General features: G+C 56.8%; 1 protein-coding gene across 1 annotated transcript; it reads left to right on the forward strand.

Annotated features, from left to right (window-relative positions):
• Positions 1 to 488: 488 nt before the first annotated feature.
• Positions 489 to 20,342, forward strand: LZTS1 (leucine zipper tumor suppressor 1). Its single transcript, XM_087763095.1, has 4 exons — positions 489 to 600; positions 14,428 to 14,915; positions 15,296 to 16,117; positions 17,462 to 20,342. Exons 2-4 carry the CDS (start codon positions 14,565 to 14,567, stop codon positions 18,125 to 18,127), a joined length of 1,839 nt encoding a protein of 612 aa, XP_087619221.1. The 5' UTR covers positions 489 to 600; positions 14,428 to 14,564; the 3' UTR covers positions 18,128 to 20,342.
• The last annotated feature ends 808 nt before the right edge of the window (positions 20,343 to 21,150 follow it).

Raw genomic sequence — 21,150 nt, forward strand, 5'->3', positions numbered from 1 at the left:
TCCTTATTTCTGCCGTGAGGACTAGTTGTGGCATGAGCGAGACACACCCGGGCCCAGCCCGCTGCTCATCCCAAACGGGGGATATTGGAGACTCCGCTTCAAGTCCCTGCTCCAAATCGAGCAAAACAGGAATTTCAGCCCAGACCTTTCCCGGCCGGGCGAGCTCCCTCGCTGCTGGCTGCTTTCCCTTGGCTCTCGGCTCTTTTCCCGAAGAGCCTTCCAAGGCGCCAGACTGAATCCCAGTGCCGGGCAGGACCGGCCGCACCGAGGGTCCAAACCCGGCCGCGTTTACCCAAAGCATCTCTCTCCTCTTCCTCTCCTTCAGCATCTGCCCCGGCCCCAGGGCCAGCAAAGGAACCCCCCACCCCTTCCCCAACCCCAAGCCGGAGCGGGGCCGGGGCGGGGGGGGCCGGACACCCCGCGGGCCGGGACACAAAGGCCGGGGGCTGCACCGGGGCGGGCCGATGCGCGGGCGCGGGGCTCCAGGCTCCTCCTCCGCCGCCGCCGCTCCCGCCGCGCCGGGGATGCTGCCGCCGGGCGGGCACCGGGAGCCCCGCGGAGCGCCGCGCCGCCGCCCGGAGGAGGCAGCGGCCACCCGAGGTGGGCGAAACCCCGCGGTTGGGGACGGAGGGGACGCGAGGAGGAGGAAGGGGGGGGAGCGCTGCAGAGGCCAGCGGGGTGCAGCTGCCCGGGGCGCTCCGTCCTCCGGGCAGAGGGGCAGGGATGGGGCCGGGGGATCGGGGGCCGGGGGCTGAGCTGCGCGGCCGGGGCTCCCCGCCCCGCCTGGCGCGGCGAGGGGGCTGCGAGCGGAGCGCGTCTCTTTGCGGTGGGCACCGTGCCTCCGGCTGGGCTCCCGGGATGCCCAGCACAGCACCCTTCCCCGCCCGACCCCGGGTGACGAGGCGCGGGGCTGGGGCACGAAGGGTCGGAGCCGCTACCCCAGCCCGGGCTGCCCGGGGGAGCGGCTTAAATACAGCGCGGCCCCGGCTGCACATCCCTCTGCGAGCTCTGCCAGGTCGGAGCCGCCAGCGGCTCCCACAGGGCTCAGCTCCGTCTTTTCACTTCCCTCTCAAGTCTGGAAAACTTCTTTTCAAGGCAACGAGAAAATTCTGCATGTTCAGCACCTTGGTTCAGGCTGCTTCTGGTTACACAGTCCCCGAACTCTCCGGGAAGAGAAAGAAAGGAGCAGATGCCTTTGGTTTGTTGTCATCAGTGTTGAGCCATCCTCGGGAAAGGGGCTGCCTGCCTGTGCTAGAAATTATTTGCCGGTTGTGCCTGGCTGCATGGGGTTGGACGGGCAGTGAGCGGATGGGCAGCGTGGGTGGGAGAGGATTAGCAAGCACGGAGGCTTGTGTGGGCATCGGGTACCTCTGTGTGCAAATACTAATTGTAGCTGGACGCGGGTATCGTTGCGTGCGAGCGTGCAGCCAGGTATCGCTGGAAGTGTTTCAGCCTTTCCTTGGGCAGGCAGGTCTGTGGATGCTGGCCTCGGCGTGTGCGCGCACCGTGCAGGCTGCGGGATCGGTGCCTGGTTGTGCGCACAGGTAAATGCATGGCGGGGAGGGCACTGCTGACCGCAGGGTGCGCAGCTCTCGGCCAGGGATTAACCTCTACCTTTAAAAGCAGTGCTCAAGCGTTGCCATGGCTGTGGCAGAAGTCCGCTCCGGGCTGTCACTTCTCACCCCGCTGATGCTCTGCGGATCTGGGAACAAGCAGGGAGCCGGGGCCCGGGCTCGGCACACGGTGCTCCCTTCTTTGCTCAGCCGGCTTGAGGAGTTTGCACCTTGCCATCTCCGAAGGGGCTAGATGCCTGCTCAGGCTCTGCAGAGAGTACCTCGCTTTTTCTCATGCTTCAGGCATGTTTGGCCCCAGGTACAGGTTCCCTGTGGTGTGGTAGGAGGGTCCCGCACACAGAAGTTGGCCCAGGATTGTGGGGGAGCCCTGGCAGCTCCCATCCAGTCCCCCCCACCCTGATTCTCCCACATGGCTGTGCCCACACACCTCGATCCCAGCTGCAGCGGCGGTATGATCGCATCCCTGCTAGGACCCCCTTTCTCCCTGGGGAGTTTGCATTTGCTTTCCCACTGTCCCCTTCTGCCCGCACTCCCCTGGCCCCAGTGTCAGCCCCTTCCAGCGGTGCCAGGCCCCTCCTCAGCTGAGGCTGCCCCAGCAGAGCAGCGCTGGGGGGTTTCTTTCTCTCTCCTGTGTTAACAAGAGAGCTGAGACCTGTGAAGTCCTTGCATGTGTGATCTGTGTGCTCACCGCAGAGCGACCAGCACCCGACCCATTCTCCCGAGCTGGCTTGCGTCCCCACAGTAGTTACCGTGGCTGTCCAAATTCCTCCCGAGAGCTTGTTTTCCTCACTGAAGGCTGCGGCAAGTGGAATATGAGCAGGAAAAAAGTCCTCGCGAGTCTCCACTATCTGTCCTCCTGATAGCATCGCTCCAGACACTGATTAACCTCCCTTTGAAATCATTGCCAGGGCAGAGCCTGCCCGGCTGCTCCTCGCCTGGCCCCAGCCTCCCACACCAGCCTCCAGTCATGGCCATGCACCGTCGCACACCGTCTCCCCAAGCCCCTCCGTGTCACGCCGTGGCGACCTGCCCGGCTCACACCTACGGCTGCAGCCAGGTTTTTGCGAGGGCGCCCTCCGTTAGCCATTCTGCGGTATCACCCATGCAATTAATCACCAGGGCCATTAATCAGTGGGACAAAGAATTGTAAGTGCAAAATCATCGGTGCAATCAGCAGTGGGGGCAATTAATGGCAGCTGCAGAAGTGCACTCAGGAGCACAATTGCACGCTACGGGGGATGCTCTCAGCTCCCTGCCAGGCCTCCAGCCGTGGCCCTGCGGCACGCACACGCTCCAGGGGCTGTGCTCGCCGCCATGGCAGCTCCCTCGCCCTCGGAGCCCCCAGCTGTGCCGGTGCCCCTCCTGCTCCCCAGGTGACCCCCTCCTCTTGACACCGCAGGCTGCTAAATTGGTCTTGAGTCGTTCTTTTCCACCCACCCCTTAGTCACTCTTCCCTGGCAGGCAGCGCTGCGGAGCGGTGGGAGGCAAATGGATGTGAAACTCAGGCAGGAAAATGAGATTTCAAGAAAAGCCAGCTCCCCTGCGAGCCCCTGAAGCAGGTGTAGGGACTTCCAGGGCAGGCTTCCCGTGCCGAGGGTGCACGGGGCAGACCCCCACCCCAGGCTTGGGCAGAGGGGCCATGGTACTGGAGCCAGGGGCAAAGCCCAGCCCTTGCAGATGCTCTGCTGCAGAGCGGGGCCAGGCAGAGACGGGATGCTGCCCCAGCGAGCTGCTGCTGCTCTCCCGTCCCGTGCCTCCCGCAGCCCTTGCTCTGATGATATCCTTAGCCCTAAATCACTATTTTTCCCCTCTTTGAGAGCCTCTATTTTGCTTCGGGCAGGTATAGTCATGCTCAGGTGAAGTATTTGCGGCATGCAGAGAGGTGGGCAGCCGCCGAGCAGCCGCTCTCAGTGCAGCAGGGAGCAAAACCCGGTCAAGGGCTAGATTGCATACTGGCTTTTTTTGAGACCGTTCAGAAAGCCATCCCCATCTCCAACAGCGAGAGCTGAGCTGCAGGCTCGCTCCCCGGGACACTCAGTCACCCACAGATATCTCAGCAGAGCTCAGAGCCTGTGGTGCAAGGTGCTGCGTGGACAAGTGTGAAAAGATAGTATCACTGCAGCCATTGCAGGAAACGGGTGCTATAATCGCTCCTCAAAGCAGCACTGACTGGCAGAGACAGGACTGTGGCCACGTACTGCTCGATAACGGAGCTACACGGGCTTTCCTTGGGCAGTGCTGCCCATGCCCTGCACCCCGAGGCGTGGGACCTTAATCCTCCAGAGCTTAGAAAAAGCTTAGTGCTGACGGGAAACTTGGAGGCTTTTTTCCTAGTCCACCTAACCACTGACTTGCATGTGTTTATAAATATTTCTTTCTCTTGGGAGGTCTTAAAAGTCCCTCCCCCGCCTAATTTATTTGATGTTATATGTTTACTGGCTGCCCTTGGGTTTGCTGTCATGTTTTTTCCCAGGAGAGCTGTAGGTGTAAGGCTGCAGAAAGCCCCTCTGCAGACAGGGAGCGCGAGCAGCAGCGGGAGGCAGGATGCAGGGAGGAGATGTGGAGTCTGCGGTCCCCGGGTCGGGAGAGCAGCGGTGAAGGCGTGCGGCCGGGAGTGGGCAGGACCTAAGTGGACGGCTGCCATTAGGGATTAGTTAAAAATAGCAGGGAATGTACAAAGGTTTGGCACGTGGGTCATAAAGTCTTTCCTACACAGATTGTTTGCTACTATTGGGTTTTTATGCTTGCTGACATTAAGAAATTCCTCCCCTTGAGGAGGAAGGCTCAACAAATTGTTTCTGGGAAGCCCTGAACGCATGGACATGTGGCTATTGCCTGGTTTTGGAGAGTGAAATCTGGGGGAAGGGGGACACCCCATTGCACAAGCAATGCCGGGATTACTCCAGCGCTGCAGGAGCGACTGCCGACCCTGCATTGCTTTGCAACCGGGTCCTCTCAACAGCAGCGCTCTGGTTCAGACCTTCCTCTTCCTCACACACAGAAGTTTTCCTCCTGAGCTAAAAGGAGATCTCCATTTATCTCCTTAGCAGCGTAAGGCCTCTGTGAAAGCCTGCTCCTTCCAGCAGAGGGTAGCAATGCATGTGCACGCTCTCCTCCTTAGAATAAGAGGATTTTTAATCATTTATTAAAGAGCCTTATCTCCCGAGCCTCTGACTTTTGGAGAATTGAGCATCTTTCCCCCACAGGGCATTGGTCTGAGAGCCTCCCTCTTGCTGGAAGAGAAAAAGCCTCCGAAAGGTCCATCTTAACTTGCCGTCATGCAATGACACAGGGCTATTTGCCAGCAACGGCATTTGCTAAGAGAAGTTTATCGAGGTTTCCTAGATGCAGAAGGGATGACTTTGGCCACTTGCCATATTGCCTAAGCAAAGATAACTGTGTCAGAGGTTCTAGCTCAGAATGCAAGTTGGAAGGAATATTTAGATATTTAATTGCCTTTTAGCAAGACATCAGTGGTAACAGCAGCAAAAGCCAGAACTGTCTCAACAGAGATGCTCCTCTGAAACGCAAGTGCCTGCGTTTATTTTTTTAAACAATTAAATGACATCTCTGTAAGCCAGTTATGGATGATCTCCTTTAAAGGTTAATTGAATATTCCTTGCAACTTTGATGTACGTTTCTCTTTTGAGAGAATTGCTCTATTTGGCAGCCAGGCATTAAAGGGGTGGTTTTCACAACGGGCCAAGTTAGAGAAAAGAGGAGGAGGAAAATAGGAAATGAGAACTGAATTTGCCTTTTTTTCCCTTCTGCGGCTGCTGCGTTGAAGCCTGGTTGAGCAGAGCAGGGATGGGGACATGTAACACACTGGAAAGCAGGAGAGGGAGTTGAAGGATGAGAAGACAGCGGCAGCGTAGCAGATGCTTTTCACAGCAAGGACCGAGACTGGCTCTTCATCAACATGCAGAAGTTGCATTTTCTCAGCTCCCACTTGGCTGAGCATCATGCAGGGTACAAAAATACCCAGCATTTAGACAAACCACAGCATAGCTGGTATGACAAACAAGGAAGGACAGGACAGAAATAACGCAAAGCTTAGTTTTGGGGCTCAGGTGCTGTGAAGCCAAGCATAGACTTGACGTGAAGAAGTTTACTTTGCTGGGGGATCTTTAGGTCCTACCTCAGAGAAATTCTTCCTCCGATACTCACAGCCTTACTGCGAAGGACAGAGATTGAGGGTTTTCAGCTGCTGCCACGGTCAGTTATTTTCCCTCCTGTTTCTTAGGGAAGCAGCCGAAGCTTCCCACTGCAGCAGGCAGTTTCCAGCCTGTGACTTTAGGAGTATATTCCAAGAGAAGCAGCCCAATCTCAGCCTCTGGCTGCTCATGGCCTCAGCTACCTGCCCATCACCAGTGAGAAAAGAGCAAGGGAGAGCAGACGGTGGGCCCATGCACCCTGGCAGTGCTCATGTTGCACGTGAACCCAACATGGCTGAGAGAGAAGCAGCGCAGATTTGCTTTATGATCCCCAGATACACCAAGGAGGTGCCAAAAGGCTAGAGGAGGTGAAGGACCAGAGAAGAGACCCAGCTGGGCCTCTTAAGCACTTACATGGCAGCCAGGGAAGGTGGGCTGGGCAGCCGTGGCCAGCAGGAGCATGGGAGGCAATGCGGGCCATGCTCCTGGCTGCTTTTCAATCGCTTGGGAGAGGAGGAGAGACAATAAAAGGCAAGAAGATTGCAAACAGAGCCCTGTCTCCATGGCAGCCTGCAGCTCCACTTCTAAATTTTCCCTGTACATGAAGAGGATGCTTCTCCCCTCTATGCTCTTGAGGGAGTTTTGCAGCAGAAAGAGCCTTAGTCCAGGTATTTCCTGGGGTTTGGTGAGAGACTGGCTTGTGGAAGAAACCCTTGGTGCTACTACCATCTTGTCATAACCTGGGGGAAATGGGCTCACTGTCCCTCATTACTGTTTTATCCATAATTAGGGGGACAGAGGAAGACACGTGCAAAGCCTGTGGAAGCGGAAAGCTGGGAGGAAAAGTACTTAGGGCTCATCTCAAATTACATGAAGTTCTTGCTATTTTTAGCTGGACAGGCAAACCTTTTCCATCAATTAGACCCCAGAGAAAGCACGTGGGAGACGTGTAGGACACCAAACCTCACCGGTCGGGCTGCTGACAGGGGCTGCAGCTATGCCGATTAGCACCAGGCACAGACCTCGCTGCGTCGGTGCTGCACAGGCAGGAATTAAAGGACAGCATCTCTGCAACTTCCCAACCACGCTCGGAGGCACCTGCAAGATGTACGGAGACCCTGAGCTGCCTTGTGCCTTGGGCAAGCCAGTCCCTCGTAACCAGCTTTTTTGAATGCCCCCCCCCCCCATTTTCACACCCTGGCAGATTGTGTTTTACAGGGTCGGAAATAGATGCGCGAGAAGGGGCCTCGCAGATCCCAAGTGAAAGCCGTGCTCAGCTGTCACCCACCCCGGCACCAGCTGCCAGCCCCAGACGGTTCCCAAAATAACTAACCCGTGGCGGGGGTGCGAGGGCCCCCTCGCCCTCCTCCGAGGGAAGGAGCGGTCGTTTTACACCTGCCAGCCTCACGGGGACGGGCTGCCGTGGATGGTACCTCCTGCAAGGTCCTCCCTGGGAATGGGAGCCTCTCCCCGACAGCATCCCTGGGCTGCGAAAACCCCTCCCCAAAACTTGCCCCGTTAACAGAGGGGTCCTGCGAGCAGCCGGCGGCGACTGAGCGGGTGCTGGTGGCCCGGGTGCCATGGCACAGCAGGGTGTCGGTGCTGACCCAGCTGTTTCCCGCGGAGCGATGGTGCCTGTCACAGGAAGGGTGTGAATTCACCAGTCCAGAGGTGGTGGCCGTTCCCCAGTGCCAGCGTCGCCATTCAGGTGTGCCTGCCACAGCCCCGGCGAGTCCCCAGACCTGTGAAAGGCAAAAGCAAGGACCAGAGCATTTCTGAGTTTCCAATTAGCAGAGCTTTAATTGCAGTATTAGTTGCTCATTAGTGGGAAAAGCCAGATGCTCTTAGGAATTAAGTAAGCTGAAAAGATCTTTCTCTCCACCCCAGGAATATTTAACTATGTCTCATACAAGCATTTCCTTTGTACCGGGAGCATGACTGATATGACTTGTGTGGGTGCTGTGCTCGGCTGTTGAATCACTGCCGAGCTCCCAAACCCGTGTGACGTGAGGCTGCTGGCAGGAGCAGGGACGAAGCTGCGAGGAGGTCTGGGTATTTCTGGGTGGCACAGGTGGGCTGTCTTCACATGTGGTCGAGCGAAGGTTGGGAACTGGAGGGTCCTGGAGTTGCGTTTAACCTAAAACAGAGTGAGAAAGCATTTGGGCTCTGGTCTGAGCAGAGAGCTGGGGACATCATGGGTTAGACTGAGGGTTAGTTGCAGAAATATATGGCATCAAGAGCATGAAGAAGAGCTATAGGCCAAGCCAAGCTGGTAATAACATGGAGGATCAGGCTCCCAGAGCAGTGCTGGGATATTCCCACGATGCCCTGCTGTTGGTGTGCTTGCATCCAGCGAGGGCAGGGCATTGTATGGGGCCAGCTCCTCTTGGGAACAACCCCTCCCCGAGGTCGGACGGGGGTACAGGGACAGTAGGAGGGAGGCCGGGACTGTCTCAAGCCCAGCTCCTGATAACACTGTTAGGATTTGCTTGCATATGAAGCTGTTTCATACAAACTGCAGCTGTGCGGGGGAGAGCCGGGGCGTTTTCAGCAGCAGAAATCCCTCGTCGCTCTGTGCACAGAAACACGGGCTGGCTCTGTAAACAGCCCCATCTCGCCAGGGTTGGCACTAGTGGTGCTCACAGGCTGCCCAGGGAGCATCAGCTTCCCGGCACAGCCTTCTTTTAATGATACCGTGCCCTCGCTGACCGCTGGCTGGTGGGAGCAGGTTAAGCAGGTGACGTTTTGTGCCCCATTGCCGCGTCATTCGGTGATCTGCCGAGCCCGAGGATGGGTTATGCTGCCCCAGCCCAACCCTCTCCCAACAGGTCTCTTTGCTCGTCTCCTGACTTTCCTGTGGGCTGTAACTCCCCACAGGCCGCCAGGGCAAACACCAGCTTTTCCTGGGAATAAATGCCTGCTGGCTGAGGTTACAGCCTTTTGGCCATCAGCGCCAAGCGATCCTGGTTTGTCTCACTTTTAAGTCTCTGTTGGGCTAGGGAGACAGAAAGAATAATACATCACTTTTTCTAGCCCACGTATTTGCTGGTGCTATTAGTTTGTGCCTAGGCTAACAGTCCAGTAAGCATTTGCTGCAGAGAAAGCACGAGGCTCTGCAGAAACGCAGACGTTGAAAGTCATGGGACTTTGCTGACTTTACACCAATTTTCTGCGGGTTGAGCAATCGTCCCCAGGCAGGGACAGGAGCCTCTCCCTGCTCAGCCAGGGCTCCCGCACAGGGAAACGCTGCCAGCTCCCCACAGAGGAACCAGACAATATAGAATTAGGCATAGCAGAGCAGGTGTTGAGCCAATATCCTCTGAAGCTCGCTCTGCCAATATGATTCATTGTTAATTTGAGAAATTCCTCTTATTCTAGTACTGGCTTCCCCAAACATAGCTCAAGCCAGTCGCCTCAGTGCCACCTCCATCATCACACGGGCAGTTTTGCCTTGCTCTCCCATTAAAGCCGCTTGTTGACTCATCCCCGGTCAGGATTGGTGCCTTGATTGCTCGATGGATGGAAGAGAGGTGTACATAGCTCCTTCAAGCTCTTTCCACAGCTGATGCTGAATTCAGCGTTGATTTTTTGGCTTTTCCAGCAGGGCTGGCAGGAGGAAAGGGGGCATAAGTGACCTTGACCTGAGCCGCTCTTCTGCAGGAGCTGGGTGCAAAGAGGCAGCACTCGGTGCTGCCGATGGACTTCAAAACGGATGGAGAATCCCTTTTGTTGCTTTTTTTCCCCATTGAGCAATTGCACCTTCACCTCCAGGGCCCAGCTGCCAGGGGACACTGGCAGGGACACGGCACAGTCTACTACTGCTTCGCTGGCGTGAAGCCCACCCAAATCCCTGCCAAAGCCACTGCTGGCTCCTCTAACAAGCACCAGCCAGTGGGTGTGAATTCTCTTAGTGTTCATTGAAATAACATTAAGTGTGATGGACTCCTGGGCTATTAGAGTGGATGTAACATGTAATTGAGGCTGGTTATTCTTCATCTGGAGTGTCCCCCTTCACTAATGGCAAATCAGGGCAGAACACATGGTGCGCGCTTTGTGAATCCCAGCCTCAATTCACTCCCTGCCTCCGATCAAAATGATCCCAATGAATGTCAATGAATGAGCGGGGGACAATGAATTAGAGTGAATGAAAGCCTTGTAATGGGGCCCTTCGCCCGCACCGAGCCACAATTGAACACCACAAGGATGGCGTCTGCCTGGGCGGTGTTTGAATTCATCCCCATTAGCGTGATTAGGGTGAAGATTACAGGGTGGGGGCAAGGTCGGCTCCGCTGATGGGGCTCTCCAAGCCCTCTTGCTGCCATTTCTTTGGAGACCGAAATGAGCAGGTTTCAGAGAGCCTGGCTCCAGCTGGGCACGGGGAGAGTGGGCTGAGCTCCTAAGTCTGAGCAGAGACAGGCAGATGCTCAGGCAGCCTGGGGTGGGTCTGTCTCATCGGCCTGGTGTTCGTGAGTGTTTGGGGGTCCTGAAATCAGAACCCGGTTTTGATTGCAGATCTCAAATCCAGCTCAGTGGGATTGCTGCACTCCAAGTTTTGGATTAAGCCATTCTCTTCATTAAAACATAAGTCAGATGCTCCAGGTAGCACATGCAAGGCTTTTTACCATGGAAATGCCCACATTTTCCCCTGGGGCCACATTCCTGGTGTCTTAAAGACCCAAATCACTGAGCAAAACAGGGGCACATCACCTGGCAGCGATCGAGGGAAAGAGGAAGGAGGCTGCTCCTGGATCCAAGGCTCTTGGCAGCTGCTGCTGCTTTTGTATTATCTCTGCATCTCCCAACAAACACCCAAACGTGTGGGTGCATCTGCACAGAAATGACGAATAATAATTCAAGAGGGAAAAAGAGTAGGCGAGAGAGCGAAGGGGAGAAGGAAGCTTTCACATACCTAGGGGAGAAGAACAGGATCGGCAGGGAGAGAGTAACACTGCGAAGCCTGGAAGGAAACGAAGGCTCTTACTAAGCTGACCTGTCTGGGGAAGGCAGAGAGAAAGCAACCGCCTGTGAAAACTCTGCAAGGAAGAGGGAATGGCTTCAAAGAAACTGTGCTGCGAGGAGATAAGACTAAATTCCTGCAGCCCATTCAGAAAGGAGGCAATGGGGAGAGTCGCTCTCCCACGTGCGCTTGCAGGGTAGGCATGACTGCAATGAATGTGGGATGCCATTCATTTTTTCCCCTCTGTTTCTGCAAAAATCAAGAGTGGGCGCATCCGTGCGTTCAGCCCCTGATCCCGTGGGTTTAGCCCACACTGCCTGGGTGTTTACTGGGGGTTCGTCCCATGGGCGATCACCACCAGAGCCCCGCACCTCCTGGCTCGCCACTCCACCTCAGTGGGTTTTGTTAACAGCCCCTTGATGTCCCGCAAAGGGTCGTGGGGCCACACTTGAACACAGGCACCCTCGGCACAGCGTCACCCCGGGGGTCTGACCGACGTGAGGCTCATGCCGTCGCCCCGGCCCCCTCCCCGCCACGGCGACAAAAGAGCTTTGAGGGCCTCATTCGCCGGAGGCGGCAGAGCGAGAGGGAAAGGCTTGTGTCTTTTCTGGCTTTCTGTCCTCGTTAATTGGTGAGTGACAGGGCAAATCACATTTCAAAGTAATCACATTTAGCACCGAGAGCCAGGCGAGGTTGGGAGCTGAGTGGGTGGGGGGCTGCAGCAGTCGGCTTCAGGGGCAGAGATGGGCTGGTACAGTGGCATTGCCATCGCACGCTGGCGGGCACACACAGACCCACAGTGGACAACGTGCACCCCACGAACATCCAGCCCTGATACACCTACACGCTTAACCAGGCTGCCTACACCGCTCGCCGTGGTGTGAGCTGCCTGCTTGTGCCTACAGCCATGGTGCCCGCACCCCTGCCGACCCAGGCACGCACCCCATCTCCAGCACCCCTCCCACGGCTGCATGGACCGGGGCGCCCACCACTGCTGGGACATTTTCAGACCCTGCACTTACAATATCACTTACATTTCCCCCCCCCCCCCAGCCCCTTTTTACACTTTGCAATACGCCTAACCTAACTGTGGCTGCTGCCAAGCATGCAAAAGCCCTTAAAATATACATATATACACGTGCATCTAAATATATATGTATGTACATAATGACTAGTTTTTGTTTGGCTCAGCAGACTGATGTGGCTCCCTGTAGAGTCACACGGTCACTTGATTTGATGCAGGGGAAGATGCAAGCGTGTACCACAGAGGCTGAACAAGGACGGGGGCCAAGGCTGGTCCCCCCTTTTTGGAGGTGCCCCAATGGTGGGGCACAAGGCTGTGCCCTCTGCTCGCCTAGTGCGCTCCCAGCTGTGCTGTCTCCAGAGCCTTTCTCTTTCTGCTAACGCTGTGCATGAATGCCAACTCCTCCATGGCTTTCAAAGTGTTCATTTTTAAAATCAAAAGAGGGAAGAAGAAGAAAAAGACATGCCCAACCCTCTCAGGCATGTGTAGGAGGGCTGGGATTGATGGAAACGCCTCCTGCCAAGAGGCTGGAAAGTCCCAGCTCTCCCTCCCCACACTTCTGTCTTCTGCAGGCACCCAAAAAACCCAAGGGTGCATCTACCCAAGGGGCCTCATTGCTCCCCAGTGAGGTGCTCCAGCCATGGGGACAGTGAACCTGGCCTCCCCGGAGCACCAGGTCCGTGCACCCTGCACCGCTGTGTGTTTTAAGACATCAAACCTCCCTGACACCTCTGCCATAGGTGTATATAAATACACCGGCTGCTTCCCCCCCCTCTCGCTCGCACATGTTGAACGCTGTCTCTGGGATGCTGTCACGATAGTTGGCAGCTTTGCTGCTGTGACACTGCCTTTTCTCTTCTGCAGGCACATACACACACAAGCGTGGTGTCAGCCTCCTGTGCCAATTATCCTTTTCCCTGCAGCGATTCCTCCCCCTCTGTGCACATTATGCCTCTTACCCTGTAAAAATGAATGAAGCCGAAGTCATCGATCACTTTTAGCATATCAGCATCCAGGCAGCAGTTCAGACCTTGGTTCTTACTTACTTCTCTTAATCTCCCAAAAATGGATTTAGGGATTAAAGCGGATATTCTGTCTTTCTGGGACTTTTCTTTGACACTGAATCAATCTGGGTCCTCAGGGCACAGAGAAAAAAACAAATAAAACTGAGGGATGAGCACAGGTTTGTGTTACCCTGTTCAGGATGCAGAGGAGCCTGCACCGGAGCAGGCGTAAGGCAGGACATAATGAAGAAGGGGAAAAACATAGGAGCAGCTCTCTAGGCCTTGAGGATGAGGCAGCAAGGATGCCCTGGCACACCGTGCCTGCACCCTCCACCACTTGACCCTCTCCCGGCAGACCCTGAGCACTCTCCCGCTGGCGGATGATGTTTTAGCCCCAGGATGCCTGCTTGGGCAATGGGAGCCCAGCGCGGGGCAGCTCTGGAGGAGAGCTGGACCACGCAGCACCGGTGCTGCCGAACATGGAAGCTTTGAGCTGTTCCACGCACAGCGGAGAGCAGAAACGTTTCCGAGCTCATCATCCCTTGCAACCGAGATTTAGCTCATTTTGATGGTGCACTAACTTCTGCCTAACTTCTTCCCCCTTCTCCCCACCTCACCCTTTAATTATCTAGATGGAAGGTGCATCTCCATTATAGCCCTGACACTGGGAGCCAAGCGTCACAGAGGCCACCAGGAGCCAGGATTTTTTCTTTTTTCTTTTTTTTCCTCCCCATAGCAAAGAGAATTAATGCACAGCCCCGCATACCTCTGAACCATAATCACAATACTTAGCACACACATAACGCCTCTTGTCTTCTTAAGTGCTGCACAGACATTAAGCGTAATTAAGCCTCACAGCATCCCTTTTCAGGTAGGTTAAGAGGAGCACTGAAAATTGGAGAGAAATCAGGGAGCGACAGGCTGATGCAGGAGAGGTTGTGACTGCATCTCACAGCGCAGAGCGTGGCTGTCAGGAGATGGGATCCATGCTGCATGGCACAAGCAGGCGGCACGGGCGCCTGTTGAAATTCATGCCTATTAGGCACCTAAAAATCGCTACAAATCCCTTTTCCTCCTCTCCTTATTTTTAGGGACTCCTGTGTTTCATAACCCTCCTGGCTGCATCTGGGTGCACTGTACCCAGCAGCTCCCGACTGGCCCCCAGGCGTGGGGCAGGATGCGCCCAGCTGACCAGGAGCCGTGCCACGGCCGGTGCCAGCCAGCCTGGGGGACGCAGGGAGGCTCCCAGTCATGGGAGGCTCCTGGAGCCACCCCCAAGCGCAGGAAAAAGCTCTGCGCCTCCCTGCCTTCCTCGTCTGCCGCCGTCCTTCACATGGGGCTTCTGCGGAGGGACGGGGAAGAGCAGCCCTGGGCTGGCAGCAGGGTACCAGCCTCGGCAAGCATCCCTCTCCCTTTGCACGCACCCAAGGACCGACCGGCTCATCTGCACACACCCCCTCAGCCTGACACACACTGACCCATCCCTGGACACACACACGGGGAAATGTGCACACCAAGGTGCACACCCCCACTTTGCACAAGCCCTTTCACATGCCAACACCAGCTTGTACCCAAATGTGTGTGCAAGGCGTGTGTTTATGCACTCACGTCGTCAGAAACCACCCCACTCCTGCCGATGCCCAGACCACGAGCGCAGCATTGCACCTGCCTCCCAAACCGCTTTTCCTCACCCCGCTCTGTTTGCCTCCCCCAGGCTCGCAGCTCCGGGGCGCAGTGAGGTCTTTGCTATGATTGCAGCAGCGGCCATCTCTACCCGCTGCCCAGACCCCGCGCCGCACGGTTCAGCCGGGCTCCGCTCCCCCCGCTGCATGCCCCCCGCCCGGGAGCAGCATGGGCAGCGTCAGTAGCCTCATCTCCGGCCACAGCTTCCACAGCAAGCACTGCCGAGCCTCCCAGTACAAGCTCCGCAAGTCATCCCACCTGAAAAAGCTCAACAGGTACTCAGACGGGCTGCTCCGCTTCGGCTTCTCCCAGGACTCCAGCCACAAGTCCAGCTCCAAAAGCAGCAAGAATGAGGACTTCTTTTACATCAAGGTCAGCCAGAAAGCACACGGCTCCCACCGAGCGGACTATACCTCGCTTGCTGGCGGGGAGCTGGGCAGCCAAGCCGGGACGAGCGGCATGGACTTCGGGACGCCCACGCCACAGAAGCTGATGCCCTTTCCCAGTCAGCTGGAAGCGGTTAGTAGGGGACGCGGTGGCGCCAGGAGTGGGGGGTGTCCCACCGGACTGCATCTGCCCTTGAAGTGGGTGCAGGTCCCACCACAGGATTGTCCTGGTCCTGGTCCAGGAGAGGGGCAGCGGGGAGGTGCTGAGGGAACCCTGCCACCCTCTGCTTTTGGTAATTTGGATCAGCACTATGATCCGTATCCTTTCATTTCCAAACATGCCGTTTGCCTCCCAACAGAGGCAGTTTTAGCCATCAGCATCCTCCTGAGCTTTCAGCCCTTGATGGAGACCCAAGTCGTCCCTGCCGTGGGGGTCTCATGCTTGGGGGCAAAAGGGATGGGGGAAAAGAGATGGTGTCAGTCTGTGCTGACGGGCTCTGCTCTTCTCCCCAGGGCACAGAGAAGCCAGCTGTGCGACCGACTGCCTTCAAACCGGTGCTGCCTCGGTCCAGCACCATCCTCCACTCCTCCCCGGAGAATGGGGGTCACCTCTCCCAGCAGCTGCACCCCCCGGACAAAGCCAAGGAGCAGGAGCTGAAGCCGGTGCTGTGCTCCGGGGGTCTGTCCGACTCCGGCAGGAACTCCATGTCCAGCCTCCCCACCCACAGCACCAGCAGCAGCTATCAGCTTGACCCCCTCGTCACGCCCATGGGACCCATCAGCCGCTTTGGGGGCTCAGCCCACAACATCTTGCAGTGCGGCATCATCCAGGACAGCAACATGATGAGCCTCAAGGCCATGTCCTTCTCTGACGGGGGCAACAAGATCCTCAACCCTGGCAAAGCCCCCCACCACCATGCCGCCGAGAAGACCACTTGCATCCGTTCGCCCATCTCCACGGATGAGTCCACCATCCAGGAGCTGGAGCAGAAGCTGCTAGAGAGGGAGGGGGAGCTGCAGGAGCTTCAGTCAAGCTTCGAGGAGAAGGAAGTCAGCTCCTGCCAGGCTTATGAAGAGAAGCAGCGGCGCTGCAAGGAAGAGCTGGAGGGCCTCAAGCAGAAGTGCAACAGCAAACTCAAGCAAACCTCGCAGAAAACCCAGCGGACGCAGCAGGTCCTTCACCTCCAGGTGTTCCAGCTGCAGCAGGAGAAGAAGCAGCTCCGGGAGGAGCTGGAGAACCTCATGAAAGAGCAAAACCTGCTGGAGACCAAGCTGAGGTCCTACGAAAAGGAGAAGACCAGCTTCGCCCCAGCGCTGGAAGAGACCCAGTGGGAGGTAAGTGGCACTGGAGCACCGAGCTGTATCTTGAGCTGCCAATGCTGAAAGCAAAGCATGTGCATGGAAGGTGATAGCTCCAGCACCAGCAATAAACCATGCACCTCTTCATTTCTATACCTGCAGCCAGCAGCACCACGGAGGGTTTGAGCAGAACAGATGGTGCACGCACTAAGCCCAGGCTGTAGGAGATAGATATTAAAGCCGAGGAGAGCCCTAGTCTGTCACGTAGAGGCTGTGCAAGTTATTATTGAGTGACTCACTGCCCCTCTTAACCCCTCAGCACTTCACATCATATAAGGAAACAACTACTGCATAAAAAAAACAGTCATTAAAATAACTTCGCGTTTCCAACCTCCAGCGCAGGGTTTTTCAGGCTGCCTGCCCCAAAGGAGCAGTAAAGCTGCCTTCCCACGTGTAAATAGGAACTGCTGGGACTTGCCATGGTCATTTGTTAGAGAGCAGTAAAACCTTCCACTCTCTGCTTAAGCTTAATTTTCTCACTGATTGGGTATCGCTGAACGAAGACTGTTAAACTGCTGAAAATTCAGAAGTGATCCTGCTCATCCACCTAAATAACCTACACCGGTAGCATTTCACTGTGGCTGTACAGGGAGAAGCATAGGTGTTGGCCGGCGTGCTTCGAGGGGTGTGGTGCTCACCTTCGCTCCCTCACATGCAAGGATTTCTTGTACCACTTTCAGTATCTCTAGTTTATTTGCATTTTTGAGCCACCTTTCCAGTTTGTTCACAAGCCCCACGGAAATTCCCGCTGCAGGGTCCCAGCAAGAGCAGCTGGATGCTGAACCCCCAAAAGCTGTCTCCGGGAGCAGCTGTACCAGCCATGCTTTAGGCCTCCAGCGGGATGCTCCAGTGGGATTTACATGCTTTGCTCCCAGCTGTGATTTTGCGGGGTGTAGGATGCAGTTAGGTGTCTGCTTGTGAAACAAGCTCAGCCAGTTTAACTGACCGCATGAGCCGTCAGCGGTGGTTTCGGCAAACATGTTGGATGGGGTGTGGAGACTTGAGCACTCCTCAACACCATCCTTTTCCACACCTCAGCTGAGGTGTGTCAGCTCCTTAAATCCACATGGACGTTGACAAGCAGCCCTCTGTGTCGGCTGGGGTGTTGGTGCATGGGGAACATTGGGTCCCTTCCAGCCCCCCTGAGAGCTGGGGCATCGCCTTCTGTGCCGGGACGTCTCCCTGGATGGGGTTTCACGGTCAGGGTCTCCGCATACCGAATGCCGGCTGTGCCCAGCATGGCTTGCATGGGGTACCACGGGTGCTGCGGGCTTTCTCCAAGGCGCAGCCCTAACTCGGGTGCTGCATCCATCCCCGCAGGTGTGCCAGAAGTCAGGGGAGATCTCCCTCCTGAAGCAGCAGCTGAAGGAGTCCCAGACGGAGCTCAACACCAAGACCACCGAGATCCTCAGCCTGAAAGCCCAGCTGAAGGAGGTAAGGGTGAAGATGGAAGGGCTGGAGATGAAGACCCAGGACCTGGAGGGCTCCCTGCGCACCAGAGCCATGGAGCTGGAGGTGTGTGAGAATGAGCTCCAGCGCAAGAAGAACGAGTCTGAGCTGCTGAGAGAGAAGGTGAACCTGCTGGAGCAGGAGATCGTGGACCTGCGGACGGAGCTTGCCGTCCTCAGGGAGCAGCTGAGCGAAGCCCACGAGGTGGCCAGGCCCTGCACCGTGGTGGACGATGCTCAAGCCCTGCAGGGAGAGGTGGAGAGGCTGAGGGCAGAGCTGAAGGCTGAACGGGACAACAACGAGCAGATGACCTCTGGCTTCCAGCACGAGCGGCAGACATGGAAGGAGGAGAAGGAGAAGGTGATTCACTACCAGAAGCAGCTGCAGCAGAGCTACCTGCACATGTACAAGAGGAACCAGAACCTGGAGAAGATGCTCCAGCAGCTTGCCGCAGGGGAAGATGGCAAGGAGCCCATCGAGCTGGACATACCTGGCGCTGACGTCCCCTACGAGGACATCATCGCCACCGAGATCTGAGCCAGGTCTGCCTTCTCCTCTTTGCAGCTCGGCACCAGGCGTCTCTTCCAGGAAAGAAGCGCTGCCTCGCAGCTCAGCCCGCGCCTTGTACAGTTCAGATGAGCCATGTATTTATTAGCAGAGCTGGTGGCCTGGCCAGCTCACCAGCCCTTTTCCCCTCCCCGCGTCGCACCGTGGCAATGCCCTCCACTGCCTGTCGTGTTACAGAGGTGAACAAGCAACTCGTGCCAATGGTGACGTGCCAGCAGCTCCCCCTCGCCCCCGGCTGCTGCCTCGGCAGCATCCTTTCTGCCCCCTTGTAGGACTGAGAAGCCGGTGATGGGGGCGGTCAGGGAACAGGACTTCAGCAAATAATCTCCTGTTGGGTAATGAGATGATGCAAAACTCCCGGGGATGCTCTGCTCCAGGCTCGGAGGGATCCCGGGACACCGCAGCCCTTTGAGAGGAATCGGCCGCAGCAGCTCCGTGCTGCTTTCACATCTCCTTAACCGTTCTCCGGTCGGTGCTGATCTCCAGGGTGCCGTGGGACCGAGGAGCCGCCTCCTGCACATCCACTTCTCCCATCCTTCGGCTGCTGTAGTGCCTCAGGAAGGACCCTACCCGCACACACCCCTCCTCCTTACAGCCAACACCCCACCAAAATCACCTTTCACTAATGAGTACAGCCCACCCCGCACCCGTCCCGTCCCTTGGCCACAGCCGCACCGGCTCCTCCCTGGACCTGCACAGCCGTGGTGAGCCCAGCGTTCCCCGCTCCGACAGACAAGGGCTCGACGTCCCTTTTCTCCAGCTGCCTGACAGGCCACGGGATTTAAGAATTAACAGAAATTTCCAAGCCACAGTCTGACCCGAGGAATCGAGGAATCAGTTGTGTTTGCCCCACGATCCCACGCACCCTTACTTGCTCGCTGCGACCGTCCCTCCCGGGAACCCTGGCTGCCTTATCTCCTCCCGTGCCCTTAAGTCCACGGGATCCCATCAACAGTAGCTGGTTGAAAAAAAAAAGAAAAAAACCAAACCAACCACTTTTATTTTGTTTTCTACCCTCGCTCTTAAAATTTCCTCCTGCTGCCAGCAAGCGGATAACAAGGCTCCACTGCACGTCACCAGCAGTGACTCTCCTGTCCCCCCGTGGCTTGGCACGGGCTGGGAAGGAATCAGCCGGCATCCAGCTTGCCAGGGTGGAGGTCTCCAGCCGGGACCACTTTGTGTTAGTGCAATGGTATTTTTACTGCAATATGTTTGTTTACCCACTAGCAAGCTGGGCACCAGCCCCGTCCCAGGGTTGCGGGGTGGTCTTGCACGATCCCACGCCGCAAATTCGGCCAAGGGCTCAAAGCTGTGCGCAAGCAGCAAAATTTAGCATCCCTCACCCCGCTCCAGCCAGCCTGTAAAGGCAACACATGGAAACCAGTCTGTGCCTTCTGCACCTGCCCCCGAGCACCCCCACCACGTGCCGCCCCACGGCATCCCAGCCGGTCCCGGCACCGGTACACAGCACAAGCTGATCCTCAGCCGTGATCCACTGGAGAAAAGCCAACTTCCAATCCCAGTTCCAGCCCTGTGGCTGTAGGTCAGGGCCACATGGGATCAGCCAGCCTTTGCCCAGACCTGCTGAAGGATGTGTTGGAGAGAAGACCAGGGGACGAAGGAGGGCACTCGGCTCTGCTCTGGCTCACGAGGCCAGAAGGGATTTTCTGCATCATCCAAGCCATAGCCCTGCACCGAGGGCTCTGCACACCCTCCGCACCCCGCGTTGGAGCCACAGCATGGCAACCAGGAGCTTTCCAGTGCCAAATGCTCGCGGGGTGCTGAGGGGAGCAGAGCCCTCCCCGGCTGCCCCATCCCGCAGCCCCCGTCCCAGCAATGCCCACGCCCGCCTGCCCAGCCCTGTTCCCGCTCCCGCCGGCCTCGGTGGCATCGGTCCAGGTCCCCATCGCCCCAGCCCCGTGTCCTCCCCAGCCAGCGCTGTATGATGTGATTGCCCGGAGGCATCGACGTGCTGCCTTTGCACAACGCTGTGTGTGACCGTCCGCATCGCAGGTGTGTCGCTCCCGGTGTGAGCCACGGCCGCCCTGCCCGCTCTGCGGCTGGCCGGCCTCAGCCTGTACATATAATTATTTTTCTGCAGGATTTTTGGATGTTATTTCTGGTGACTGATGTAAACTACTGGTAATTTTATGTTTTTATTTATAAATAAATTTTTAAAAACTTATTTAGCTTCTCTGAGTGTCTGGCTTGGCAGCGTTCGGAGGGTTTTCATTGCCAGTGAGCAGCAATGCAGGACAGTGCTTCACCGTGCCCCTCTCACGTCAGCCCCGCAAGCCACCAACCATTTATCGTGGCACACCAAGGTCCCCTTTGGGGACATCCTTCCACCTGGCCCTGTTTGTTTCCAGCACCACGAGCGCTTTGCCGCGTGGGTAAGCGGCGTTATCTCCGCTGTGCAGCTGGGATAACCCATGCATGGAAAACCGGCAACTTGCCTCCAGCGAACTCGAGGGTATCGGAGAGGAGGAGATGATCTGCCTGGCCCCTCTCCCAGCCCACACCCGACGGGCTTTGCCCTCCTGCTCTGCAGGTGAGGACGATTTTCATCCCGACCCCACGCAGCCCAAAGCCCCCAGCCCCAGCGGTCCTCAACCCACCGTCCCCGGAGCGGGCAGGTCCACCCCCCTGGCTGGCAGAGCCGGAGAAAACAATTACAGAGGTAGAGATACAGTGGAAACGCCTCGGCAAAACCGAGGACATGTTTTGACTATTGAAGCTGTTTTCCTCCAAACCCAATCAACTCGGAGCCTATTTGCACTGCACGGATCTGGCGGTTTCACAGGTCTAAACAGCGCAGGGGGAGGTAAAGGGGGAGGTTGGGGGGGGCAGAAAATAGGGGGAAACACTCAAATTGCAGAAAACACTAGTAATCCTGACTCATCTGGCTGTTTCCATGAGGCACTCAGCCCACCACAGTGCGGGTGGGGGGCCCAAGCCACACACAAGCTGCTCTGTGCCCCCCAAAAGGGCAC

The sequence above is a fragment of the Nipponia nippon genome, unplaced genomic scaffold (assembly GCF_047370975.1).
Source record: "Nipponia nippon isolate SJK-2023a ecotype South Korea unplaced genomic scaffold, ASM4737097v1 scaffold_27, whole genome shotgun sequence".
NCBI classification, from domain to species: domain Eukaryota; kingdom Metazoa; phylum Chordata; class Aves; order Pelecaniformes; family Threskiornithidae; genus Nipponia; species Nipponia nippon.

Excerpts from the sequence above, each read along its gene's own strand:
- LZTS1 (XM_087763095.1), top strand. The coding sequence starts at position 14,565 with ATGGGCAGCGTCAGTAGCCTCATCTCCGGCCACAGCTTCCACAGCAAG. Across the intron at positions 14,916-15,295 it reads TTCCCAGTCAGCTGGAAGCG|GGCACAGAGAAGCCAGCTGT; the intron begins GTTAGTAGGGGA and ends TCTTCTCCCCAG. Across the intron at positions 16,118-17,461 it reads TGGAAGAGACCCAGTGGGAG|GTGTGCCAGAAGTCAGGGGA; the intron begins GTAAGTGGCACT and ends CCATCCCCGCAG.